General features: G+C 49.5%; 1 protein-coding gene across 1 annotated transcript; it reads left to right on the top strand.

The window, feature by feature from the left end:
- The first annotated feature begins 3388 nt into the window (after positions 1-3388).
- On the top strand, positions 3389-5398 carry LOC127305329 (heavy metal-associated isoprenylated plant protein 3-like). The gene is made up of 4 exons (XM_051335737.2): positions 3389-3587; positions 3760-4061; positions 4300-4396; positions 4669-5398. Exons 1-4 carry the CDS (start codon positions 3533-3535, stop codon positions 5031-5033), a joined length of 819 nt encoding a protein of 272 aa, XP_051191697.1. The 5' UTR covers positions 3389-3532; the 3' UTR covers positions 5034-5398.
- Positions 5399-20126: the final 14728 nt, after the last annotated feature.

The following is a 20126-nucleotide window of genomic DNA, read 5'->3' as shown; positions in this document are numbered from 1 at the left end:
AGTCAGGAGATTACATCAATTGAATTAGAGTAGAATCAAAATTCTGAAACAACATGTTAACCAGAAAATTTGGTACCATTTTTAAGCAAGGAGCCATTTATCCACGAGGAGCACTTTTTCCAGAAAAGAACTGGAGAGATCATGGCTAAGCTCGACAACATCTTGATGAATGAGGGCTATTTTCGATCTATCATCGTCTTTCCTTAATTTTTGTTGGAAAAATATAAGCTGCTCCGACTTCAGCATTGGTTGAATTCAGACCTTTCATTTCACTGTTAAGAGTCTTTTGATTACCAAGATTTACAGAGTTTACAATTTGTGGATCACAAATAAGAGCAACCACCAGTTGGAAGTAGGAGAAGATAACATTAGATTTGTACTAGGACATTTGCCCGTGCGATGCTACGGGTTACGTAATTTGACCTCTATCTTTACATTTTTAAAATTCCATACTAAATTTTTCCTTATGTTTTTAACTTTTCGTATTATTTGGCAATGTGGATTTGTAGGTTTTATAAAATAAATTTTGAGTTTCCTAGTGCAGATTTCTGTTTTTCACGCATGTTAACTATTTTCTAGTAAAAAACAAACTCCAGTTGTGTTGTGTGTAGAAAAAATTAAACTTGTTGTCATACTAAGTATTTTTTCTGGAATTATCAATGAGATTTCGGACCAAAACAACTGAACTACTTAGAATTCTTTTGCGGGAGAAAAATTCACAATGTGCACCAATTTATCAGCAAAACTAAGAAAAATATCAAAGGAGATACACAATGCTCGTTGGTTTAGTAGAAGAAGTTCAGAACCAGCCTCGCCTTTTTTTTTCAGAAGAAGCAAGAAAGGACAGCCCAATCAGTCCAATCAGTCCCAATTTAAAATATGTACTTCCAATGCAATGGTAGCTACCACGTCAATCCAGAAAGGACAAATCAATCGGTATACAATTATAAATTAGACACATTTTCCTATCCATTGCTACGGGTTAATTTCGAAAGGTTTTTCACATTCATCAAAATCAAAGTTTTCTACGGAGTACAAAGTATCACAGTTAAATTAGACACAATCACGAAACTAATAATTGACTGTAATTTTTTATATGGGAATCCAGTCCACAAACAATATCTATTATTCAAGAAAAAAATGTGATCCCCAAATTTACTTTTTCTCGTGTAAAATTCTCAATTTTAGTTGACATATCTTTGATTCATTGTGACGGTTTCTACGGTGTCACACTAAATAAAATGAATAACCTTTCATTTGTTTTAAATCAAAGCAAAATTGACTTGTGTTTTGTACCATGCAAAAGCTAAAATCACAAAAAACCATCATTTTAAATGTATCGCAGTGAAAATATGCCAGTCCCGTATATACCTTGTTCTCATATGGTTGCATTAACGTGCCGCCCTCACGTAGTTTATATAAGTGTATGAACGCTGCGTCTATGATAGTGAATCCGTACTGTGCGTAGACACTCTTCATGCAACCTTCCCGACAACCACATGGTCGCTGTAGGTAGGGAGCAGACAAGCCTCTCTTCCCGCCACGGTTTCCTGGAGCCGGAGGAATATGATTGCTTCCAGTTAGAAGGCCTCTTCAGGAGGAGGAGTAGACCAGCCCTTGCGTAAATCAATTAGCAGCACATTCACGACCTGCCTTGGTGTAGCGCATGATCAAAAGGAAAATTAATTCTGCATCTCCAATTTACCATGTAACTTCTTGTCGTTCCTTGTAGCTACGGGCCGGCTCTAGTTTTTATCATAAACTTGGGCATCGCATCCTCCACTGCTTAAGGAAGCCGCTTGTGCTGCACCCCCTCTGCTCCGACGTCCCGCGCCCCTGGTCTCGTGATCCGACATCCCGTATCACCGTTCCTGAAGCCCCAGATCAGCTTGCTCTCTAACGATCGCTAGGGCCACGATGCCACAGGACAAGACAGCCACGACGGCCACGGATCTGGGCGGCGCGGGGCTGGCACCGATGACATTGCTGGGCACTAAAATTTATGCAATTGTACCAACTCGTTTAGAATTCAGGAGAGAGCATGCGTAAACCACCGGAACCAATATAGAACGGAAGTAGTACGGACATGGTCTCTGGACGCCCCTCTGCCTCTGATCGAAACCCACAAACACGGCGGGACGCGTCTGTCTTTCTGCTCCGGCGACAGTGCATGCCTCAAGCTGCCATGGTCCTCCATCGTCCTCGTCGGCAGCATCTCGGGCGCAGATTAAGTAGGCGTCGAGCATGGCGGTCACGACGTCCTTGCGCGCTTGCCAGCCCCGCAGCCTGGGCGGGTCGTGTGTGTTTTCTCTCCTCTGCGTGGGCGTCTCCGTCACCTTGGCTGGCCCTCGGAACATGCTTTCCTCGCCCACGACCTCCGTCTCGTCGACTTTGCTTCCGTCCGTCTTGATCGGTTGTCCTTGCTCTTGCTTGATATCTCTTCGGATCGACAAAATCGCTATCTCGTGTGAGTCAGAGAAGGCAAGAATAGAACGATCCCGACGTTACGACTCAATCTGGAGACCGGGGCATATGAAGGAAACGCATTGGAGGGGCGACGTACGGGTCAAACCAAAAAAGAATTAGCGATCGATCAAAAACATTGCACGGACCAAACGGATGGACGACCAAACCAAACGGACCGAACCACGGAAACGCTTCTCCCTTTATTAGTAGGTATAGATTGTAGACGTACCACGGCGATTCTCACCGCAGCGTACATGGCCTCTCGGTACGAGCGCACCCAGTAATTGCAACACCCGCACACGCCGCCACTGGTACGAGCACGGCTTCTCTCTGCTGCCGCGGGCACCCGTCTCCTGGCCTTCCGGACGGTGGACCCGCGAGGAGGAGCTGCGCGCGATTCGGTGGGCCCACGTCCAGAGACACGCAGCCAGCACGAGCCCAGCGGATGCTCTGGTCGGTCGTACCACTGCACTGCACACCATATCACCTTTGCCGTGCCACCACTTTGCTCTGCTTCTCCCTCCATACCTAAAACCCCAACGCGCCCGCCGCCGTCCCTCCCATCCCGCCGCACACACAGCCGCACACCGGAGAGGAAGCTCGGAAGGACAGCCCGGAGGAGACGCGCGCGGCGGCCATGGGCAAGGTAACCGGCACCCGCGGCGGGGGCGCGTCTCCTGTCCCATCCTTCCTCCCTCCAAGGCTCTAACAATCGTAAATTTCCTTCTCATCTGTTTCATCTTATCTGCAGAAGAAGAAGCGCTCCGGCGGCGGCGGAGGCGGCGGCGGGGGAGGGTGCGGCTCCGGAGGCGGCGGCGGCGGCCAGCAGCAGGAGCACGCGGCGGAGGAGCGAGACGAGAAGGCCTGCGCCGACGCGGAGAAGGGCGGCGACGCCGGCTCCGGCTGCGACGGGAAGGACAAGGCCAACGAAAAGGAAAAGGCGGGTGACGACAAGGACAAGGAGAAGGAGAAGGGCGCCGGCGGCTGCAGGGACGAGAAGGGCAAGGACAAGGAGAAGAAGCCGCCGCCGCCGCTGCCCGTCGTCACCGCGGTGCTCAAGGTCGACATGCACTGCCACGGCTGCGCGCGCCGCATCCGGGCCTCCGTCCGACGCTACGCAGGTAATACTACCGCACCGCACGGCCCCTTATCTCTCTCTCGCGCGCGTGCGCGCCCGGCGTGCGCGTCGCCCGGTCCTCTGCTGTTGTTGTTTCCGACGGCGTTTCTTCATCTGCTGGCCTTCTGACGCGACGATCGGCCCGGCGGGCGCGCGCGCGCCTCGCTTTATTGCAGGCGTGGAGGGCGTGGCGATGGAGGTGGACAAGGGCTCCATGACCGTCGTCGGCCGCTTCGACGCCAAGAAGCTGCGGGACCGCGTTGCCAACAAGACCAGGAAGAAGGTCGACCTCGTCGGCAGCAACAACAACAACAACAACAAGGGCGGCGGCGGCGGCGACCAGAAGGGAAACGACGGCGACGCCAAGCCGGAGAAGAAGGACGACGAGGGGAAGGAGCTCGACAAGGAGGGCAAGGACCAGGACGACAAGTGCGGCGGCAAGGGGAAGGGCGGCAAGGACAACAAGAAGCCGGCCGTGGTGCGTTCCCGACCCTGTCGATCTCCTTCTCCTCTAAACATCTGTAGATGGATTCCACTTCCAGCGGCTGTAATTTCTCCCGTGCTTTGTGTTGCTCTGCTCGATAATTTCTAATGCTCTGGTCGATCATTTAATTCCAACTTCCCGGAGAATCGCACAACGCACGTATTCGTCTGTTAAATTTGCCGCTTTGCAATGCGCTCGCTGACGAGATTGCTCTGCTTGATGTGACACGCAGCCGGTGATCGTGACGGTGGTGCTCAAGATCGGCTCCGTCGGCCTGCACTGCGACGGCTGCATGCACAAAATCCGCAGCAAGCTGTTCAAGATCAAAGGTACGCAGCTACATGCCCCATCCTGCATGCACGCCAGGTGCTCGACCGGATTCCCATTCTAATCATCGACGGTGGTCGCCTTACTTGCCCAATCCTGCATGAATGCCATGTGTTCGACCCAATTCTCGATCCATCCATGCGCATTCACATCAAAACTTTTCTGTCCGTGATTGTCTGCTTCTACTTGTAGTTACTCGATCAAATTCGGCATCGCATTGCCGAGCACGAATACGTTGTCAGTCAGTCAGTGATGTGTGTACTTGTAAACGCAGGCGTGGAGCAGGTCCGCATGGATTTCCCCAAGAACCAGGTGACGGTGATCGGCACGATGGACGCCAAGTGCCTGCCGGAGAAGCTCCGCCAGAAGCTGAAGCGCCCCGTGGAGGTCGTGGCGCCCGGTAAGGACAAGGACAAGGACGGCAAGCAGCAGCAGCAGCAGCAGGGGGAGGGCGGCAACAAGGACGGCGGCAAGCAGCAGGGCGAGTGCAAGGACGGGAAGCAGTCCAAGGAGGCGGCGGAGAAGGCCATGGCGGCGGAGCTGGCGCTCTGGAAGACGGCCTACTACGACAGCCAGGCGCTGCAGGCCACCCAGTTCCTCCTCAGCGACGAGAACCCCAACGCCTGCGCCGTCATGTGACATCGATCGGCCGGAGTGAGTCGGAACAGATACATAGATAGGAATTGGTGAGCAACTGGGATAGATAGGCTCGGACAGACAGCAATGTTGAAAGCTTGATTGCTGAAACTGTAGTTTTTTTGGGGGAGGAACTTGATGCAGGTTCGATCTTGAGACACCTGCCTGCGTGGTTCTGTGATCTTGGTAGGATGGTATGTTACTGAAGTTAACTGGCTGCTGTAATGGCTTTTGGGGAGGGAGAGGTGCATGGCACGGTGCCTGCTGGGACAAGGTAGAATGTGACAAGTTATTGTGATGGATGGTACTACTGTTTTTCATGAATCATGATGATTTATAAATGGAGCTGAGGATCTCCATGAACTGCAGTTGCTTGCCTTTGGTGTCTGGTGCTAGCTGCTGCTTGTGACCTTGGACTGGAAAATGAGAATGGGGCAAAAGAGGAAAGTAACAGAGATTCTCTCGCTCTTTGCAGATGTACCAGCACAAAGCTGAGCTGATGATGGTTGTGATGTTCTTGAACTCTTGTTGGATCATGGATGGTCTATTGTTGGTGCGGTTCAATTTTGAGATCTGAGTGAACTGGCGCGTATGTATTGACTCACGCACTTGGGGTGATAAACCACTTATCGCTGCCGCGTCGCTCTCTAGGGGCGGCTCGGGCGTAAACCTTAGTCGCCGCCCCCACAACCTCCACCACCGTCACCCCCGCTGTCGCTGGTGGATGCCGGAGGGCAAAGGTCACCTGGCCGACGGCAGAGGCGGTGTTGTCTTCTTGTGCGGTGCTGGTGAAGAGAGCCCTCCGAATAAGGCGGCACGATGATGGCGTAAGAGTAAGGGAGTCGAGGTAACGGTCCTGGGCGCTTGTGTCGGCTGCATGGGTGGCGACCATGGCGCTAGGCAGATGCCGATGAATTGCAATGATGGCGGGGATCTGTGTGCTTCGTTCATAGCTCCTGTTGTTTTTGTTGCTCAAATAAAGGTGTTTGATGGTTATCCTAGTGATCTCCAGCCGACCAATTCTTCCAATCTGCATGCGATCGATCATCCAAGATCTGGCCGTCAACGAGTTCTGGATTACCCCATCGACATTTTTCACGGATTGGCTAGGATGGTCACGGGCGGCTGGTGCATGAGACCTGGTCATGCACGTCCGCAACTTTTAGCCTATGGGGATTCGAGGGGATGTTAACGTGAAACATTGTTTCTCGTAAACACCACGGGACATGTCGATATATGTGACAGAGGTGGGGAATGTCAAGACGACTATGATTGGAAAGAACATAAGGTATTTGCGGATGCGAAGTCTTCAGAGGATGTAGACGTTGCTTCGCAGGCTATTGTACGGGCATGGCTGAGGGTCATTGCTCTTGTCCAGATCGCGCATGATGTGGTCCTGGTGATTGATGCTTTGCGACCGTGACATCGGTGAGTGGGAGTGGTAGCACTTGGGGACATCAGTTTTTGGCGTGCCCGTCGGTTACCAAGTCTCGATGTCCAGGGTTGGTTTTACCTGGCAAAGTCATCCTTGTTGAAAGCTTTGTTTGGATTCCCTCCAAGGAGAAAACCTGCAACTTTTGATTGGACGACGACGGTGTTGCTGCAATGTTACCTTCTTAGAGGCGTCACTTTTGCGTAGCCTCGTTTGTACTCAGGGTGTTGTATTTGGTGGTGGTTTGGATCCAGCTGCTGCTTGTGGTCAATCATTGTGGCGGGGTCTTTTTATTATTTATTTTTTCATTTTTAACCGTATGCATTCTTAATATATTGACTAGTTCCTAACAATATACTACGTATTGGTGTAGAGGCTAAGTGTAATTAATAGTATCTTTTTGATATTAATATCTTTTTCCTTTATCGAAAAATGTGTTGACTCCTGACGATATGTCCTTGATTTTGGTCTCAAGATTGCGAGAGTTCAGACGCCGGCATGTTTCCTATTGGTAATGACGTATTTTCGGAAAAGAGAAGGAAATCATGTGTTGGCACACAGGTCTGGTATTGCAACTTCTCAGAGTAGGCACAGAGGCGCCGTGGGTTCTTGTGGGCTTGGACTGGAAAATGAGAATGGAGCAGAAGAGGAGAGGGCAAGAAAAGGGAGATTCTGCTGCTGTGTGTGCGACGGCGTACCTACCTGTTCTTGAGTTCTTGTCGTGGGTGCATGGCAGCACTGTGAGTTACCGTCATGACGTTTGGTACCGGAGACAGAAACTGTTTCTTGACATCTCGAGATTGTTGTGCTAGTGTCACTGTTATGTTCCATCAGCTCAGCTCATCTATGTGCTGCGGATCATGTGGATCGCTGTTGCGAGTACGGAGACTCGAGTGCTGGTATATAGTACCGGGGTCAGAGAGAGAGAGGGGAGGGAGAGTAGAGAAAGCAGGCTACCTTTTGCCCATGCGGCCTGAGTGTTAGATAACGTAATCGCTTGTGATACGTTTAGCTTATGTTAGTTGTAATAGGACTCAAGTTACCTAGTCCTATACGTTGTATCTAGCACCGACCTATGTCAGCATATAAATAAACGAGAACAGGGACTCGATGTGTATCCGAGTAGCCCAGACTACCTGATCAGTTTATTCGTTTTACATGGTATCAGGCCGCTCTTCCGCCTAGATCGCCAGGCTCCATCGCTCGCCGCCGTCTTCATCGAGTCGGCCATGGCGTCTTCTTCGCAGAATCCGCCGATCAACCTCGGCCTGCCCCCGCGCGAGCTTCTTACTCGCGAGAATCACCCGACATGGCGATCTCAGGTCCTACCTGCGATTCGTGGCGCCCAACTCGTCGGTCTGCTTGACGGAACTGACTGCGCCCCGCCTGCCCAAATCGTCGATGTCCCCGCTGATCCTGCTACTGGAACTCCGGCCAAGATGAAGGCAAATCCGGAGTATGCTGCATGGATCTCCCGGGACCAGATAGTCCTTTCCTACTTGCTGCAATCCCTGCACCCGAAGGAAGTTCTTCCGCACGTCCATCGCATTGAGACGACCGCGGGAGTCTGGCGTGCCATCGAAGAGATGTTCGCCGCACAAAGCGAGGCCAAAGTAACCAACCTTCTGGTCGCCCTCGCCAATACAAAAAAGCTACAGATGACAACAGCTGAATTCCTTTCAAAGATGCAACGTCTCGCTGATGAACTCGTTGCCGCCGGACACCCCCTTCCAGATCGGCAATTGGTGTCCTATATACTTGCCGGTCTCGGCAAAGACTACAATGCCCTAGTTGCCGCGCTTGGCGTTGTCACTACTCCAATCTCGCTCAGCATGCTATACTCACAGATTCACTCCTATGATCAGCGTCAGCTCTTGCTTGCCGGCCCTGCTGAACCAGAGTTTGAATCCTCCGCCAATGCCGTGTCCAGGCAATGGCGCTCTCGCCCCTCCAATGATGGCAACTATAACAACAATCCTCGCCGTGATGACCGTCGTGATGGTCGTCGCGATGATCGCCGTGACGGACGACGGGATGATCGTCCCAACCAAGGCCGTGGTGGTGGCCGTGGCTATCAAGGAGGTGGCCGTGGTCGTGGGCGTGGACGTCGCCGCACCACACCCTGGGTAGATGTCACTTGCCAGATCTGCGACAAAGAGGGGCATTATGCAAAGGATTGCTGGTCTCGATATTCCAATGATGATTATGCAGAAAAAGAAGTTCATGCTGCCTATGGCGTTGACACCAATTGGTACCAGGACTCCGGTGCCACTCACCATATTACCAGGGAGCTCAACAATTTGACCCTCCGGGACACCTACAAAGGGTACGACAAGGTCAACACTGCTAATGGACAAGGTATGAGTATTTCACATGTTGGTCACTCAATAATTCGAAACCCTACTCAAAATTTTCATCTTCGTAATGTTCTCCATGTTCCTAATGCCTCCAAAAATTTACTCTCCGTCCATCGATTCACATATGATAATCATGTCTTTATCGAGTTTCACCCTTTCTTCTTTTTGATCAAGGATCAGGTCACCCGGAGAGTCATCCATAGAGGACGGTGCGTTGGTGGCCTCTATCCTCTGATTTCTTCTTGGGTGGCATCAAATTCCTCCAAGCATGCGTTCTCAGCCACCAAGCCGTCCCAGTCTCAATGGCACAGTCGTTTAGGTCATCCCTCCTTAGATATTGTTAGGCAAATTTAGGCAAGAATAAGCTCTCCTATGTTAAAGATACTTCTAGTATGTCTGTTTGTGATTCATGTCAACAGGCTAAAAGTCATCAGCTTCCATATCCTATTTCCACCAGTGTTTCCACAGTTCCCCTACAGTTGATTTTTTTAGATGTTTGGGGTCCTGCACCTACTTCTGTTGGTCGTCATAATTATTATGTAAGCTTTATTGATGACTATAGTAAATTTACTTGGATTTATTTGCTCAAACACAAGTCTGATGTTCTTGCTACCTTTATTAACTTTCAAAAACTCGTTGAACGCAAATTCGACAGAAAAATTCGAACCATACAATCTGATGGAGGGGGTGAATACATCAAGTTCAACTCCCTCTGTCAAACACAGGGAATATCTCATCTTATGTCTTGTCCTCATGCTCATCAGCAAAACGGTGCTGCTGAAAGAAAGCATCGTCACATTGTTGAGGTTGGACTAGCCCTTCTTGCACATGCCGGTATGCCCTTAAAATTTTGGGATGAAGCCTTTCTTACTGCCACATATCTCATTAATATGCTCCCTAGTAAAGTCATCAACAATGATACACCTGTGCATCGTCTCCTTGGAACACACCCAAATTATTCCTCTCTTCGTGTGTTTGGCTGCGCTTGCTGGCCCAATCTTAGACCCTACAATAAACGCAAGCTAGCATTCCGCTCCAAACAATGTGTCTTCCTTGGGTACAGCCCTCGCCATAAGGGGGTTAAATGTCTTGAAGTTGCTACTGGCAGGGTTTATGTCTCTCGTGATGTAGTTTTTGATGAGGCTGTTTTTCCTTTCAAGTCTCTACACCCCAATGCTGGTGCACTTCTTCGCAAAGAAATCCTCCTCCTTGATCCCACTCTTCGCAATTTTGAGGAGGGCAACGATTTAATTGATGACGTACATGTGTCTAACACTCATGCTACTAATCCACGTGCTAGTGCTGTTCCTCAGGTACCAGGTGATGCAGATCGAGCACTGGGAGAAAATTCGGGGCAAAGCGCTGCCTCAAGTCGCTCAAATTGGTCCTTTGAAGATTCAGCAGGAAACGACAGCACGCATTTCAGTGCTGATTCTCTGGCCAGATCAGGATCGGGATCCGCGCCATCTAATCAGACCGGGTCGGCGCCACACGCCCCTGAGCAGCCCCACGGGTCTCCGCAGTCCTCTCTTCGATCTTCTGCGGCCCGCTCGCCCGTGGCCTCCTCCTCGGCCCCGCAATCCGCCACACCCGCCACTCCTCGCCGCAGCAGATCCCCGACCGAATCTCCCGTGGCTCCACCCTCGCCATCCGACAGATCGCTGTCCCCTGCCACCAGCAGCGATGGCAGCGGGTCTGCTGTGTCCACCACAGCTGTGGCTCCGCCTGTGCCACCTCCTGTGCCACCTCCTGTTCGCCATAATACGCGATCTTCTCGTGGTATTGTCAAACCTCGAGAATACAAGGATGGGACAGTCCGTTGGCTCCTTTCTTGCACTACTGATATTCCTTCCAACCTTACATCTGCTTTGGCTGACCCGCACTGGCAAGGTGCCATGGATGAAGAGTATAATGCGCTTATGCAAAATAAAACATGGAGGCTTGTTCCACCACAGAGAGGTACAAATATCATTGACTGTCGGTGGATTTACAAAATAAAAAGGAAGGCTGATGGAACTATTGACAGATACAAGGCCCGTCTGGTAGCCAAAGGATTTAAGCAGCGATATGGTATTGACTATGAAGAAACTTTCAGTCCAGTTGTTAAAATTGCTACAGTTCGTCTTGTCTTAGCACTTGCTGTTTCTAAAGGATGGAGCTTGCGCCAGTTAGATGTTAAGAACGCGTTTCTCCATGGCGTTCTGGAAGAGGAAGTCTATATGCGACAACCACCTGGGTATGAAGATAAGTTGAGACCTAATTATATTTGCAAACTTGACAAGGCGTTATATGGGCTTAAGCAGGCGCCTAGAGCATGGTATTCCCGGTTGAGTCTGAAACTTCTTGCTCTTGGCTTTGTTGCTGCTAAGTCTGACACTTCTTTGTTTATTTACCGGAAGTCCCATGTTACGATCTTCATGTTAATCTATGTTGATGACATAATTGTGGCAAGTTCTTCTCAAGCTGCTACTTCTGCTTTGTTGAAAGATTTGCATCATGAGTTTGCTCTCAAAGATCTTGGAGACTTGCACTATTTTCTGGGTATTGAAGTTCACAAGATGGATGACGGTATTCTCCTCAATCAAACAAAGTATGCTCAGGACATTCTCACACGTGTTGGTATGACGGACTGCACGGTGTTACAACACCATTGTCTTCTTCGAGAAGATTACTGCTCATCGTGGGAATTTATTGGGGCGGATGATAGCACCAATTACAGGAGTATGGTTGGTGCCTTACAATATCTTACTCTCACTCGGCCAGATATCTCGTTTGCAGTTAATAAAGTCTGTCAATATCTTCATGCTCCCACCACAGTACACTGGACTGCTGCTAAGCGTATTCTTCGCTATGTCAAGCATACTCTTACGGTTGGGCTCACATTTTCCAAGTCTCCGTCCATGTTGGTTAGTGCCTTCTCCGATGCGGACTGGGCAGGGTCTCTTGATGATCGTCGGTCCACAGGGGGATTTGCTGTGTTTTTTGGACCGAATTTAATTTCTTGGAGTGCTAAAAAGCAAGCTACTGTGTCAAGATCAAGCACTGAAGCAGAGTATAAGTCAGTAGCCAATGCTACAGCTGAGATGATCTGGGTTCAGTCTTTGCTCACAGAGTTGGGAGTTAAGTTGACACAAAGACCATGTTTGTGGTGTGATAATATGGGAGCTACGTATCTATCTGCAAATCCAGTTTTTCATGCAAGAGCAAAACACATAGAGATTGATTTTCACTTTGTCAGAGAGCGTGTGATGAGGCGACAATTGGAAGTCAGATTTATTTCTTCTAAAGATCAGGTTGCAGATGGGTTTACGAAAGCACTTCCGGGTTCAAGCATTTGAAAATTTTAAACATAATCTCAACTTAGGAAAGTTGTGATTAAGGGAGGGTGTTAGATAACGTAATCGCTTGTGATACGTTTAGCTTATGTTAGTTGTAATAGGACTCAAGTTACCTAGTCCTATACGTTGTATCTAGCACCGACCTATGTCAGCATATAAATAAACGAGAACAGGGACTGGATGTGTATCCGAGTAGCCCAGACTACCTGATCAGTTTATTCGTTTTACACTGAGGCTGCAAAAGGAGAAGAAAACAAGAGAGGGAAAGGAGTAAAAACTGCAGTTGCAGGCTTGGAGTGCAGCGAGCTGCCTGCCTGCGACCAAGACGGATGCCATGCGATCGAGAGACCACCACGCCGGAGGGAGGCTGCCTGCAGCGCTACGGCAAGGACGGGAAGCAGTCCAAGGAGGTCGCGGAGCTGGCGATGGCGGCGGAACAGGGTCTGTGGAAAACTGCTTACTACGACAGCCAGGCGCTGCAGGCCACCCAGTTCCTCCTCAGCGACGAGAACCCCAGCGCCTGCGCCGTCATGTGACCGGTGGCCGGACGATCGGCCGGAGCGAGTCGGACAGACAGATACTCCATAGATAGGAGTTGGTGAACAGCTGGGTTAGATAGGCTCGGGCATGCAGCAATGCTCAAAGCTTAATAGCTGAAGCTTGATGCAGGTTAGATCTTCAGACACACCTGCCTGCGTAGTACGTTTTGGTACTGTGATCTATATGATGATCCTTAAATGCTGGATTTTACTGGCTGCTGTAATGGTTTTTGGGGAGGTTGAACAGCATGTCAGCATGGCAAAGTGTTGGGACAAAGCTAGATGACAGTAGCTGTTCTCAAGTTATTGTGATGGATGGTACTCTGTTTCATGAATCATGATGGTGTACAATTGGAGCCGAGGATCTCCATGAACAGGCATCCTGATCGTCTGTCCGTGATTTTGGTCTCAAGTTTGCGAGACTTCAACCGCCATTATGTTTCGTTACTGTTTTTTTTTTCAGAAAATAAAACGGGATCATGTGATAGTATTAGTACACAGGCACACGTACTACTGCAACTTCTCATCACAGTAATGCACGCAGGTGCGGTGTGTTGTGTTGGTAGTGGACAAGACGAAAACAGCTTGCGTTTGCTGTCTGGTGCTAGCGACCTGGTGCTTGTGGTGGCCTTGGACTGGAAAATGAGAATCGAGCAAAAGAGGAAAGTAAGAGAGATTCTCTCCGCTGTCTTTGCGGATGCACCAGCACAAATAAGCTGATCTGCTGAAGGTTGTGATGTTCTGAACTTCTTGTGAAGTTGTGATGGATCATGGATGGTATTCTGGTTCATGATGGTTTACCATTGGTGCAGATGAATTTTGAGATATCGATGAACTGGGCACGTATGTCCTGACCCCGGACCATATATCCATGACGACATTGCGAAAATTGGGACGCCAACATGTTTCTTATGATAGTTGGGACGCTAACTTGTACGGTGGCCCTCGCAAGTGCGAGGACAGCATCTTAATATGATTAGATAAAATTTTATGGTTCTATAAAACTTGTATTATGCAATTAGAATTAACATGGTTACATAGACTAACCGTAAATATCATCCCATATAAAACATCCCTTGTGCATGAGACATGTTTAATTATTTTTAATTTGTGGGAGAATATAGAATGATGCGTTAACAAATAGCTTATCAATGACTATATGTGCCTTTTGGCATGCAAGGATATAATATAAGTACATTGAATTAATTTTATATTGCAAGCTAGGTTGTAGTTTTTATTTGATGTTGCTTCAGTGTGAGGTTAAAATTCAGATTATGCTCAGCATTATTTAGAGTGAACAAACCTATAAATACCTACACTCGGTAACTTAGCTATCAAAATTTTATGTTCCGCCTCTCACGATTTTACATGTTATCTATGGAACCAATCGTCCACAAAGCCTTATTAGTTTTTGTTCGGAAAAGGGAAAGAAATCATGTGTTGGTACAGTGTTGTAAGAGCATCTCCACCAGCGCCTCCGATAGCGGCCCCGATAGCAACTTAGGGGCCGGGAGCGAAAATGGGCTCGCACCGGCGCGCCCCATATGGCGCCGGCCAATTTTGGAGCCCAATAGAATCGCCGGCAACCCCGTGCCTTTCCCTTCGCCAAGGGCGCGAATCGGGCGCGCCGGCGCCTCGCGAGGCTGAATTTTTTTGGCGTGGGAGCTGCCTGTCAGCCACACATCCCAAAAGTCGACGCCAACAGGGAGTGGCGGGCCGACGCGTCAGCGGCTCATTCAATTTTAAGCTAACCGTCGCCTACCTCGCGATGGGAGTTATTGGGGCGCATCGACGGTGCAGTTTCCGCACACGCGCAGCAAACCGTCCCGTCGCGCGTGCCTTGCTCTTCGTGCCGCGTTAATGAGCGCCACCGCTCCCCCGCTCCCCCGCGTCCCTCCGGCCTATAAAAAGGGCCGCCTCTCATCGTTCCTCGCACACACAAACCCTAGCGCCTCTCTCCCCAACCCTAGCCCCCACCATCTGAAAAGACGACGCCATGTCTGGTCGAGGCCGAGGTCGCGGCCGTGGTCGTGGCCGTGGCAGAGGTGCACTCACGCCATCGCCTGCGACGTCGTCGTCTTCATCGTCGGAGATGGACGAGTAGGGGCCCGTGCTGTTCGAGTTTTTCCTCATCCTCAAGGGCGATCCACGTGGCATCCAGAGGCTGCCGGACACCTTCGCCGACTTCGTTGCAGGCGACGACCGCCCGGGTACGCTGCATCTGCGGGAGGATTCGTGCGGCTACAACCGGTAGATCGTGGACGTGATCTACGACACGCGCCACCACAGCCTCCAAGCCGGCTTCGTGCTCGTGTTCTCCTACTTTGGCGACATGGACATGAGCGTCAAGGTCTTCGATGAGACGCGTTGCCGCCGGAACGACCACGTCAACAACGCCGAGAAGGACGACGACTGACGAGTGTTGTTTCTTCGCAGCGAATATCGGCTCGCATGTTTTTAGATGTTCTTCCTCGAAAGAACCAACAGGGACACCCTCGCCAGCTGGATTTTCCAGTTTGGGTGACTGGGTGTGCCCTCGAGTGTTCTTTCTTGGCAGCGAACACACGAAACCTGCGATGACCGGCCTAGTTAGGTTTAGTTTTTTTGCAATGTTTTATATTTGTGTCAACCATGGTTCAAACTATGTATTAGTTTGTGGAAAACCATGTTCCAAACTATATCTTCATGTAAACCATGTTCTAATTATGTATTAGTTTGTGGAATAAAATGTTTCTTATTCAATTTTCTATGCATTTATTTATAATTTTAATTCAAAATATCTATCGGGGTCGCTGTTTTGGGGGCGCCGGTGTGGGAACAGCTCCCCTAAATAGAGGATGCAGTGCCGGCGCCCCCAAACGGAGGTGCCGGCGCCCCTGCCGGGGCCTATTTGGGGGCTACCGGTGGAGATGCTCTAATATTGCAACTTCTCAGAGTAGGCACACAGGTGCGGTGTGTTGGTATTGGACCAGGCGAATGCAGCTACTTGAGGGCTTGGACTGGAAGATGAGAATGGAGCACAAGAGGGAAAGAGAAGAGAGATGCTGCTGTGTGTGCAGATGTACCGCCACAAGGAGTACCTGTTCTTCAGTTTTTGTCGTGGGTGTGCATGGCAGCACTGGGAGTGGGAGTTGGCACGATGTTTGGTACCGGAGACAGAATTTGTTTCTTGGCATCACATACATGATCGTATTGGTGTTTCATGACGACATTGGTGTGGTACTGCCAGTGTTGCGTTCCATCAACTCATTTTCTGTGCTGCGGTTCATGTGTATCGCCTGTTGCGCGTACGGCTACTCGAGTACCAAGACAGAGAGAGATGGAGATGAGGAGAAAGAGGCCCGCCTTTGCCCTGCAACTGCAGCAGCAAGAGGAGAAAGAAAACAAGGGAGGTCTTGTTTCAAAAAAAAAAAAAAAACAAGGGAGGGAAAGGGGTAAAAACTGCAGTTGCAGATTTGGAGTGCAGCGACCTGCGTGCCTGCCTGCAAAGACCGCCTTTTGGGGCCTACTCTTTTCCCTACGGGATGGGTTCGACTGGACTCGTTTTAACTGTGCAATCATCATGGGAAAGGAGGTTCTTTTCCTTCCAACGAGATCGTGCCAACATTACAGGGGCTCGTCGAGTGGTTTCAGTTGTTGGAACAAGTTTCTTTCTTTGAGAGTATGCACGCAGATGTACCTACTGCTCAGAGCATGCACGCAGCTTTCCTTTGGTGCTCTGCTAGTTCTGGTCTTGGACTGGACGCGAAGAATCGACCAGAAGAGGCAAAGAAAACAGAGATTCTGCTAGCTCAAGGCCGTGCTGTTCTTCAGTTTTTGTGGTGGATGTACCGTCGCATCGCATGCATGCTCAACCTCAACCTGGCATGCATGCGCTTGATTTCAAGACCGTTGCGTTTCTGTGTTCCATCAGCTCAGCTCAGCTCGGCTCTCGTGAATCATGCGGTCAGCGTATACTCCTCCAGTGCTGGAATCGGTATAGGGAGTAGAAAAGCAGCCTGCCTTTGCCGGTTTGCCCTGCGGGCTGCGGCTGGCTGCAACAGGAGAAGAAAACAAGCCAGGGAAAGGAGCACAACTGCAGTGGCCGTTGCACCAAAGCCTTGCCCCATCTCCAGGATTTGGGGATCCCGACTTATATAATGGGGATTTTTTATTTGTTTAAATTCAATAACTAATAGTAAAAAACAATCATATATTCATTTAGTTTTATAGCTTTCAAATACACTGTTTTGTGTAATGCTCGGAAATATATCAAGTGTTCGTTCTAAAAAAGTAAATATAGCCCTAATGTAATAAATGAAACTCATGTTCTACCCAAAAAGAAACAAACCACGCCACAGCTTCTAAAATCTGATTTGAAAAAGTTCAAATTTGAAAATTGTTTAAACAAAAAATGTTCAATTGTAAAAATTATTTCAAATTAAAAATTCTGCGATCTTAAAAATTGTTTCAGCTAAAAATTGTTTGAATTTGAAAAAGGTTCAAAATTTGAAAATATCTAGAATTCATAAAAATTGAATTAAAAATGTTCATATTTAAAAAATGTTCATATTTAGAAATTGTTCATATTTAGAAATTGTTCATATTTTAAAAATGCTCTGAATTTCAATCAAAAAACAAAAGAAAACAAAAAGTAAAACTCAAAAACCGTAAAAAAGCCGTTGAGTCGAAGCCAACAAAGAACCTAGGTAATAATGAGAACCCAGAATGAGGAAGCATCACAAACCCTGAAAAGACCACAACACACCATTAATGGCCGCAGCCCATGTGCTCACCCCGTACATGCGGGATGTATTCCCGCATGCATGCGGGCGGAAAATATGGGTTCACCCAAAACTGCATGCTTTGCGACGGTCCAAATTGGTCTCACTGAGCTATTTTGAACCGCAATGATCACTGACGGGGAAAAGGCAAGCTCCACTATAAGGCGCATTTTCAGAATATAGGTACTGTGAAATCCAATTAGACTTATTATGGTAGTAAGTTACACAGTTGCCCGGCTCCTAAGTTTTTAAAATATTGTTCATATGAAATTTATCATTTTTTCGGGAGAGGTGAGTTTCCTTCATATTGTTCATATGAAATTTATCATTTTTTGACTAAGTACATAATTAAAATTTTGGTATGAAAAATAGCACACACGTGCGTACGTTTGGAACGCTACATTATCTCGGGTTTCGTTAAACCTCAGACCCAACACGTATTTTCGGCTCCAGTACCAGATTCTTCTCGAACGAGCTTGTTATACAGGGCCTGATCGTGGTTTCAGTCTCGCGGAACGGTTTTCCGTTTCTTCCTGTTTGAGCAAAGGGATAGTTTGTCATGATTTGTTTTGCAACGTACATGGAGTCAGGGGCCGAGGGGCGTTCGTCCTAGTTTAAGATTTGTTTGTACACTTATTACACTTATATTTATACTCTTTAGGCAGTAGAGTTTGAAGTAATTCTAGAAAATATAGAAGGTTGAAGTTGTAGCTTAACGTGCATATACTTCGACTCTTTATCTAATATGCAGAACAACATGTACCCTCACAAGTTGCCGGCGCCGCCTACGCCCTCCCGATTTTCTGTGAATTCAAGCCAAAGCTGACACCAAGATAGTGAGGGGATCTGGCAAGATGTCCGCCCGAAATATTGGTGGAGAAGGGTTACTCCTCCCTCTTTGGGAGGGCAGCGTCCAGGTCGCCGGCAGGGCGATTCAAGGCAGCCTGACGCTCCTGAAGTCCTCCACTTCTTCAAAGGGCGCCGCTTCCGTTGCCTCTCCCCACGCCACTTCGTCCACTCCTGCTCCGGCCAAGTGCACTGCATCAACTGCGAGTACCCCGTCCACATAACCCGCAACTGCCGGCCAAGAAGACCCCGGTCACCGCCGCCCCACTGCCCCCGCCAGCGCATCCATCTCCGCCCGGCCCACTGCAGGCAAACGCCGCATCCTGGCCGGCCCTTGGACGGACGGCGCCAAGGATGGCTCTGTCGCCTGGGCACCCCTCCAACTGCCCGGATGAAGTCTTCAGCTTGTCCGTCAGCACACCCGCCATGGAGAGGACGGCCACGGAGATGCAGCGTACCCACCTCACCATCATCATCTCGGATCCTCGGCTCAACATCAGCACCAAGTCGATCGCCAAAGCCCTGCAAGACGAACTCCACTTCGACTGGAACGACATCCATGTCTCGGCGTCGTACCCCGACGATTTCCTGGTCAGGTTCACGCATCCGTGGCAGAGGGACACAGCGCTGGAGTTGGGCTCGGTGTCTCTGCGTCGAGGAACCATGGCGCTCACCACCTGGTCGCCAACGGCGTGTGGCCGGCCACAAACGTGGCGCTTCTACTGTCGCGTCGCCCTCCAAAACCTGCCGATGAATGCCTAGGACGGCGAGGACACCGTGATATGGGGTGGCCCGATCTTCTCAGTAAGCAACGGTGGTGATGATGATCACGGGGTGATAGCAGCGGAGGAACACGACGATGTAGTGGATGATAACTTGTATGACGCAACGAGATCTCTCGATTGGTCCCTGTCGCCAATGCGACAGCTCTCAACCCTGCAAGATATTCGCAACTCCACACACTTGCGCACGTAGCCGCCGACCACGAAGCGGTAAGTTGCAACCGTCTAATTCCCAATGAAACAGCAGATCACACAAGACTTTATCAGGATCTACACAATATCAAGCAATATGGTGTAGGGATTCAATAGTTTTGCATAAGCAAACAACTAAGAACTAGGGTTTATCTTAAACGTGGTCTAAAGCAGCTAGGGGGGCGTCCTGGGCACTTATATAGGCGTCCGGGACAAGTTCTGGTCGAAAAGATACAAAGAAAACCGACCCAGAATAGATCTGGTCGAGACAGACTCGGACTCGTCCGGTCTGGAATCCGGTCAACCGGGCTGTGGACCGGGTGGTCCGGTCGTGGGTCCGGTCGACCGGGCGGAAACCGGGAAACTGCGAGGTTTCCGGTTTTCGTCCGATACGAGCGTCAAAATCCGGTTGGCGCCCGGTCCGGTTGGCGCCCGGTCAACCGGGTCAGGGACCGGGCTGCCCGGCCTGGGGGCCGGTCTGACCGGGTGCAGGACCGGCCTGGACTTTCTGCTTCTCCTCTCGCGCCTTCCTCCCGCTCCTCCCTCGCGCGTCCATGAGATATCTTCATGTCCAGCTCTATGTCCAGCTTCACGTCCATCTTGACGTCCGTCTTCATGTCCAGCTGCTCCTCTCCTCCTCGTGCGATGCTTGTCTCCTCTTGATACCTGATGATACATAAATCATAGGACTTAGGCAGTATAAAGTTCTCATCAATCAAAGTATCGTTTAGAAACAAATTCACCTGTTGTTTAAGTAGCTTCGCACGAGCTCTTGTTATCGGTCCAATCCTTACTTCATCGGACTTGAGCTTCACAGCAGGTTCATCTTCAGCTTGTAATGACAGAG

The sequence above is a fragment of the Lolium perenne genome, chromosome 6 (assembly GCF_019359855.2).
Source record: "Lolium perenne isolate Kyuss_39 chromosome 6, Kyuss_2.0, whole genome shotgun sequence".
NCBI lineage: Eukaryota > Viridiplantae > Streptophyta > Magnoliopsida > Poales > Poaceae > Lolium > Lolium perenne.
This window is presented reverse-complemented; position numbering and strand designations above follow the sequence as displayed.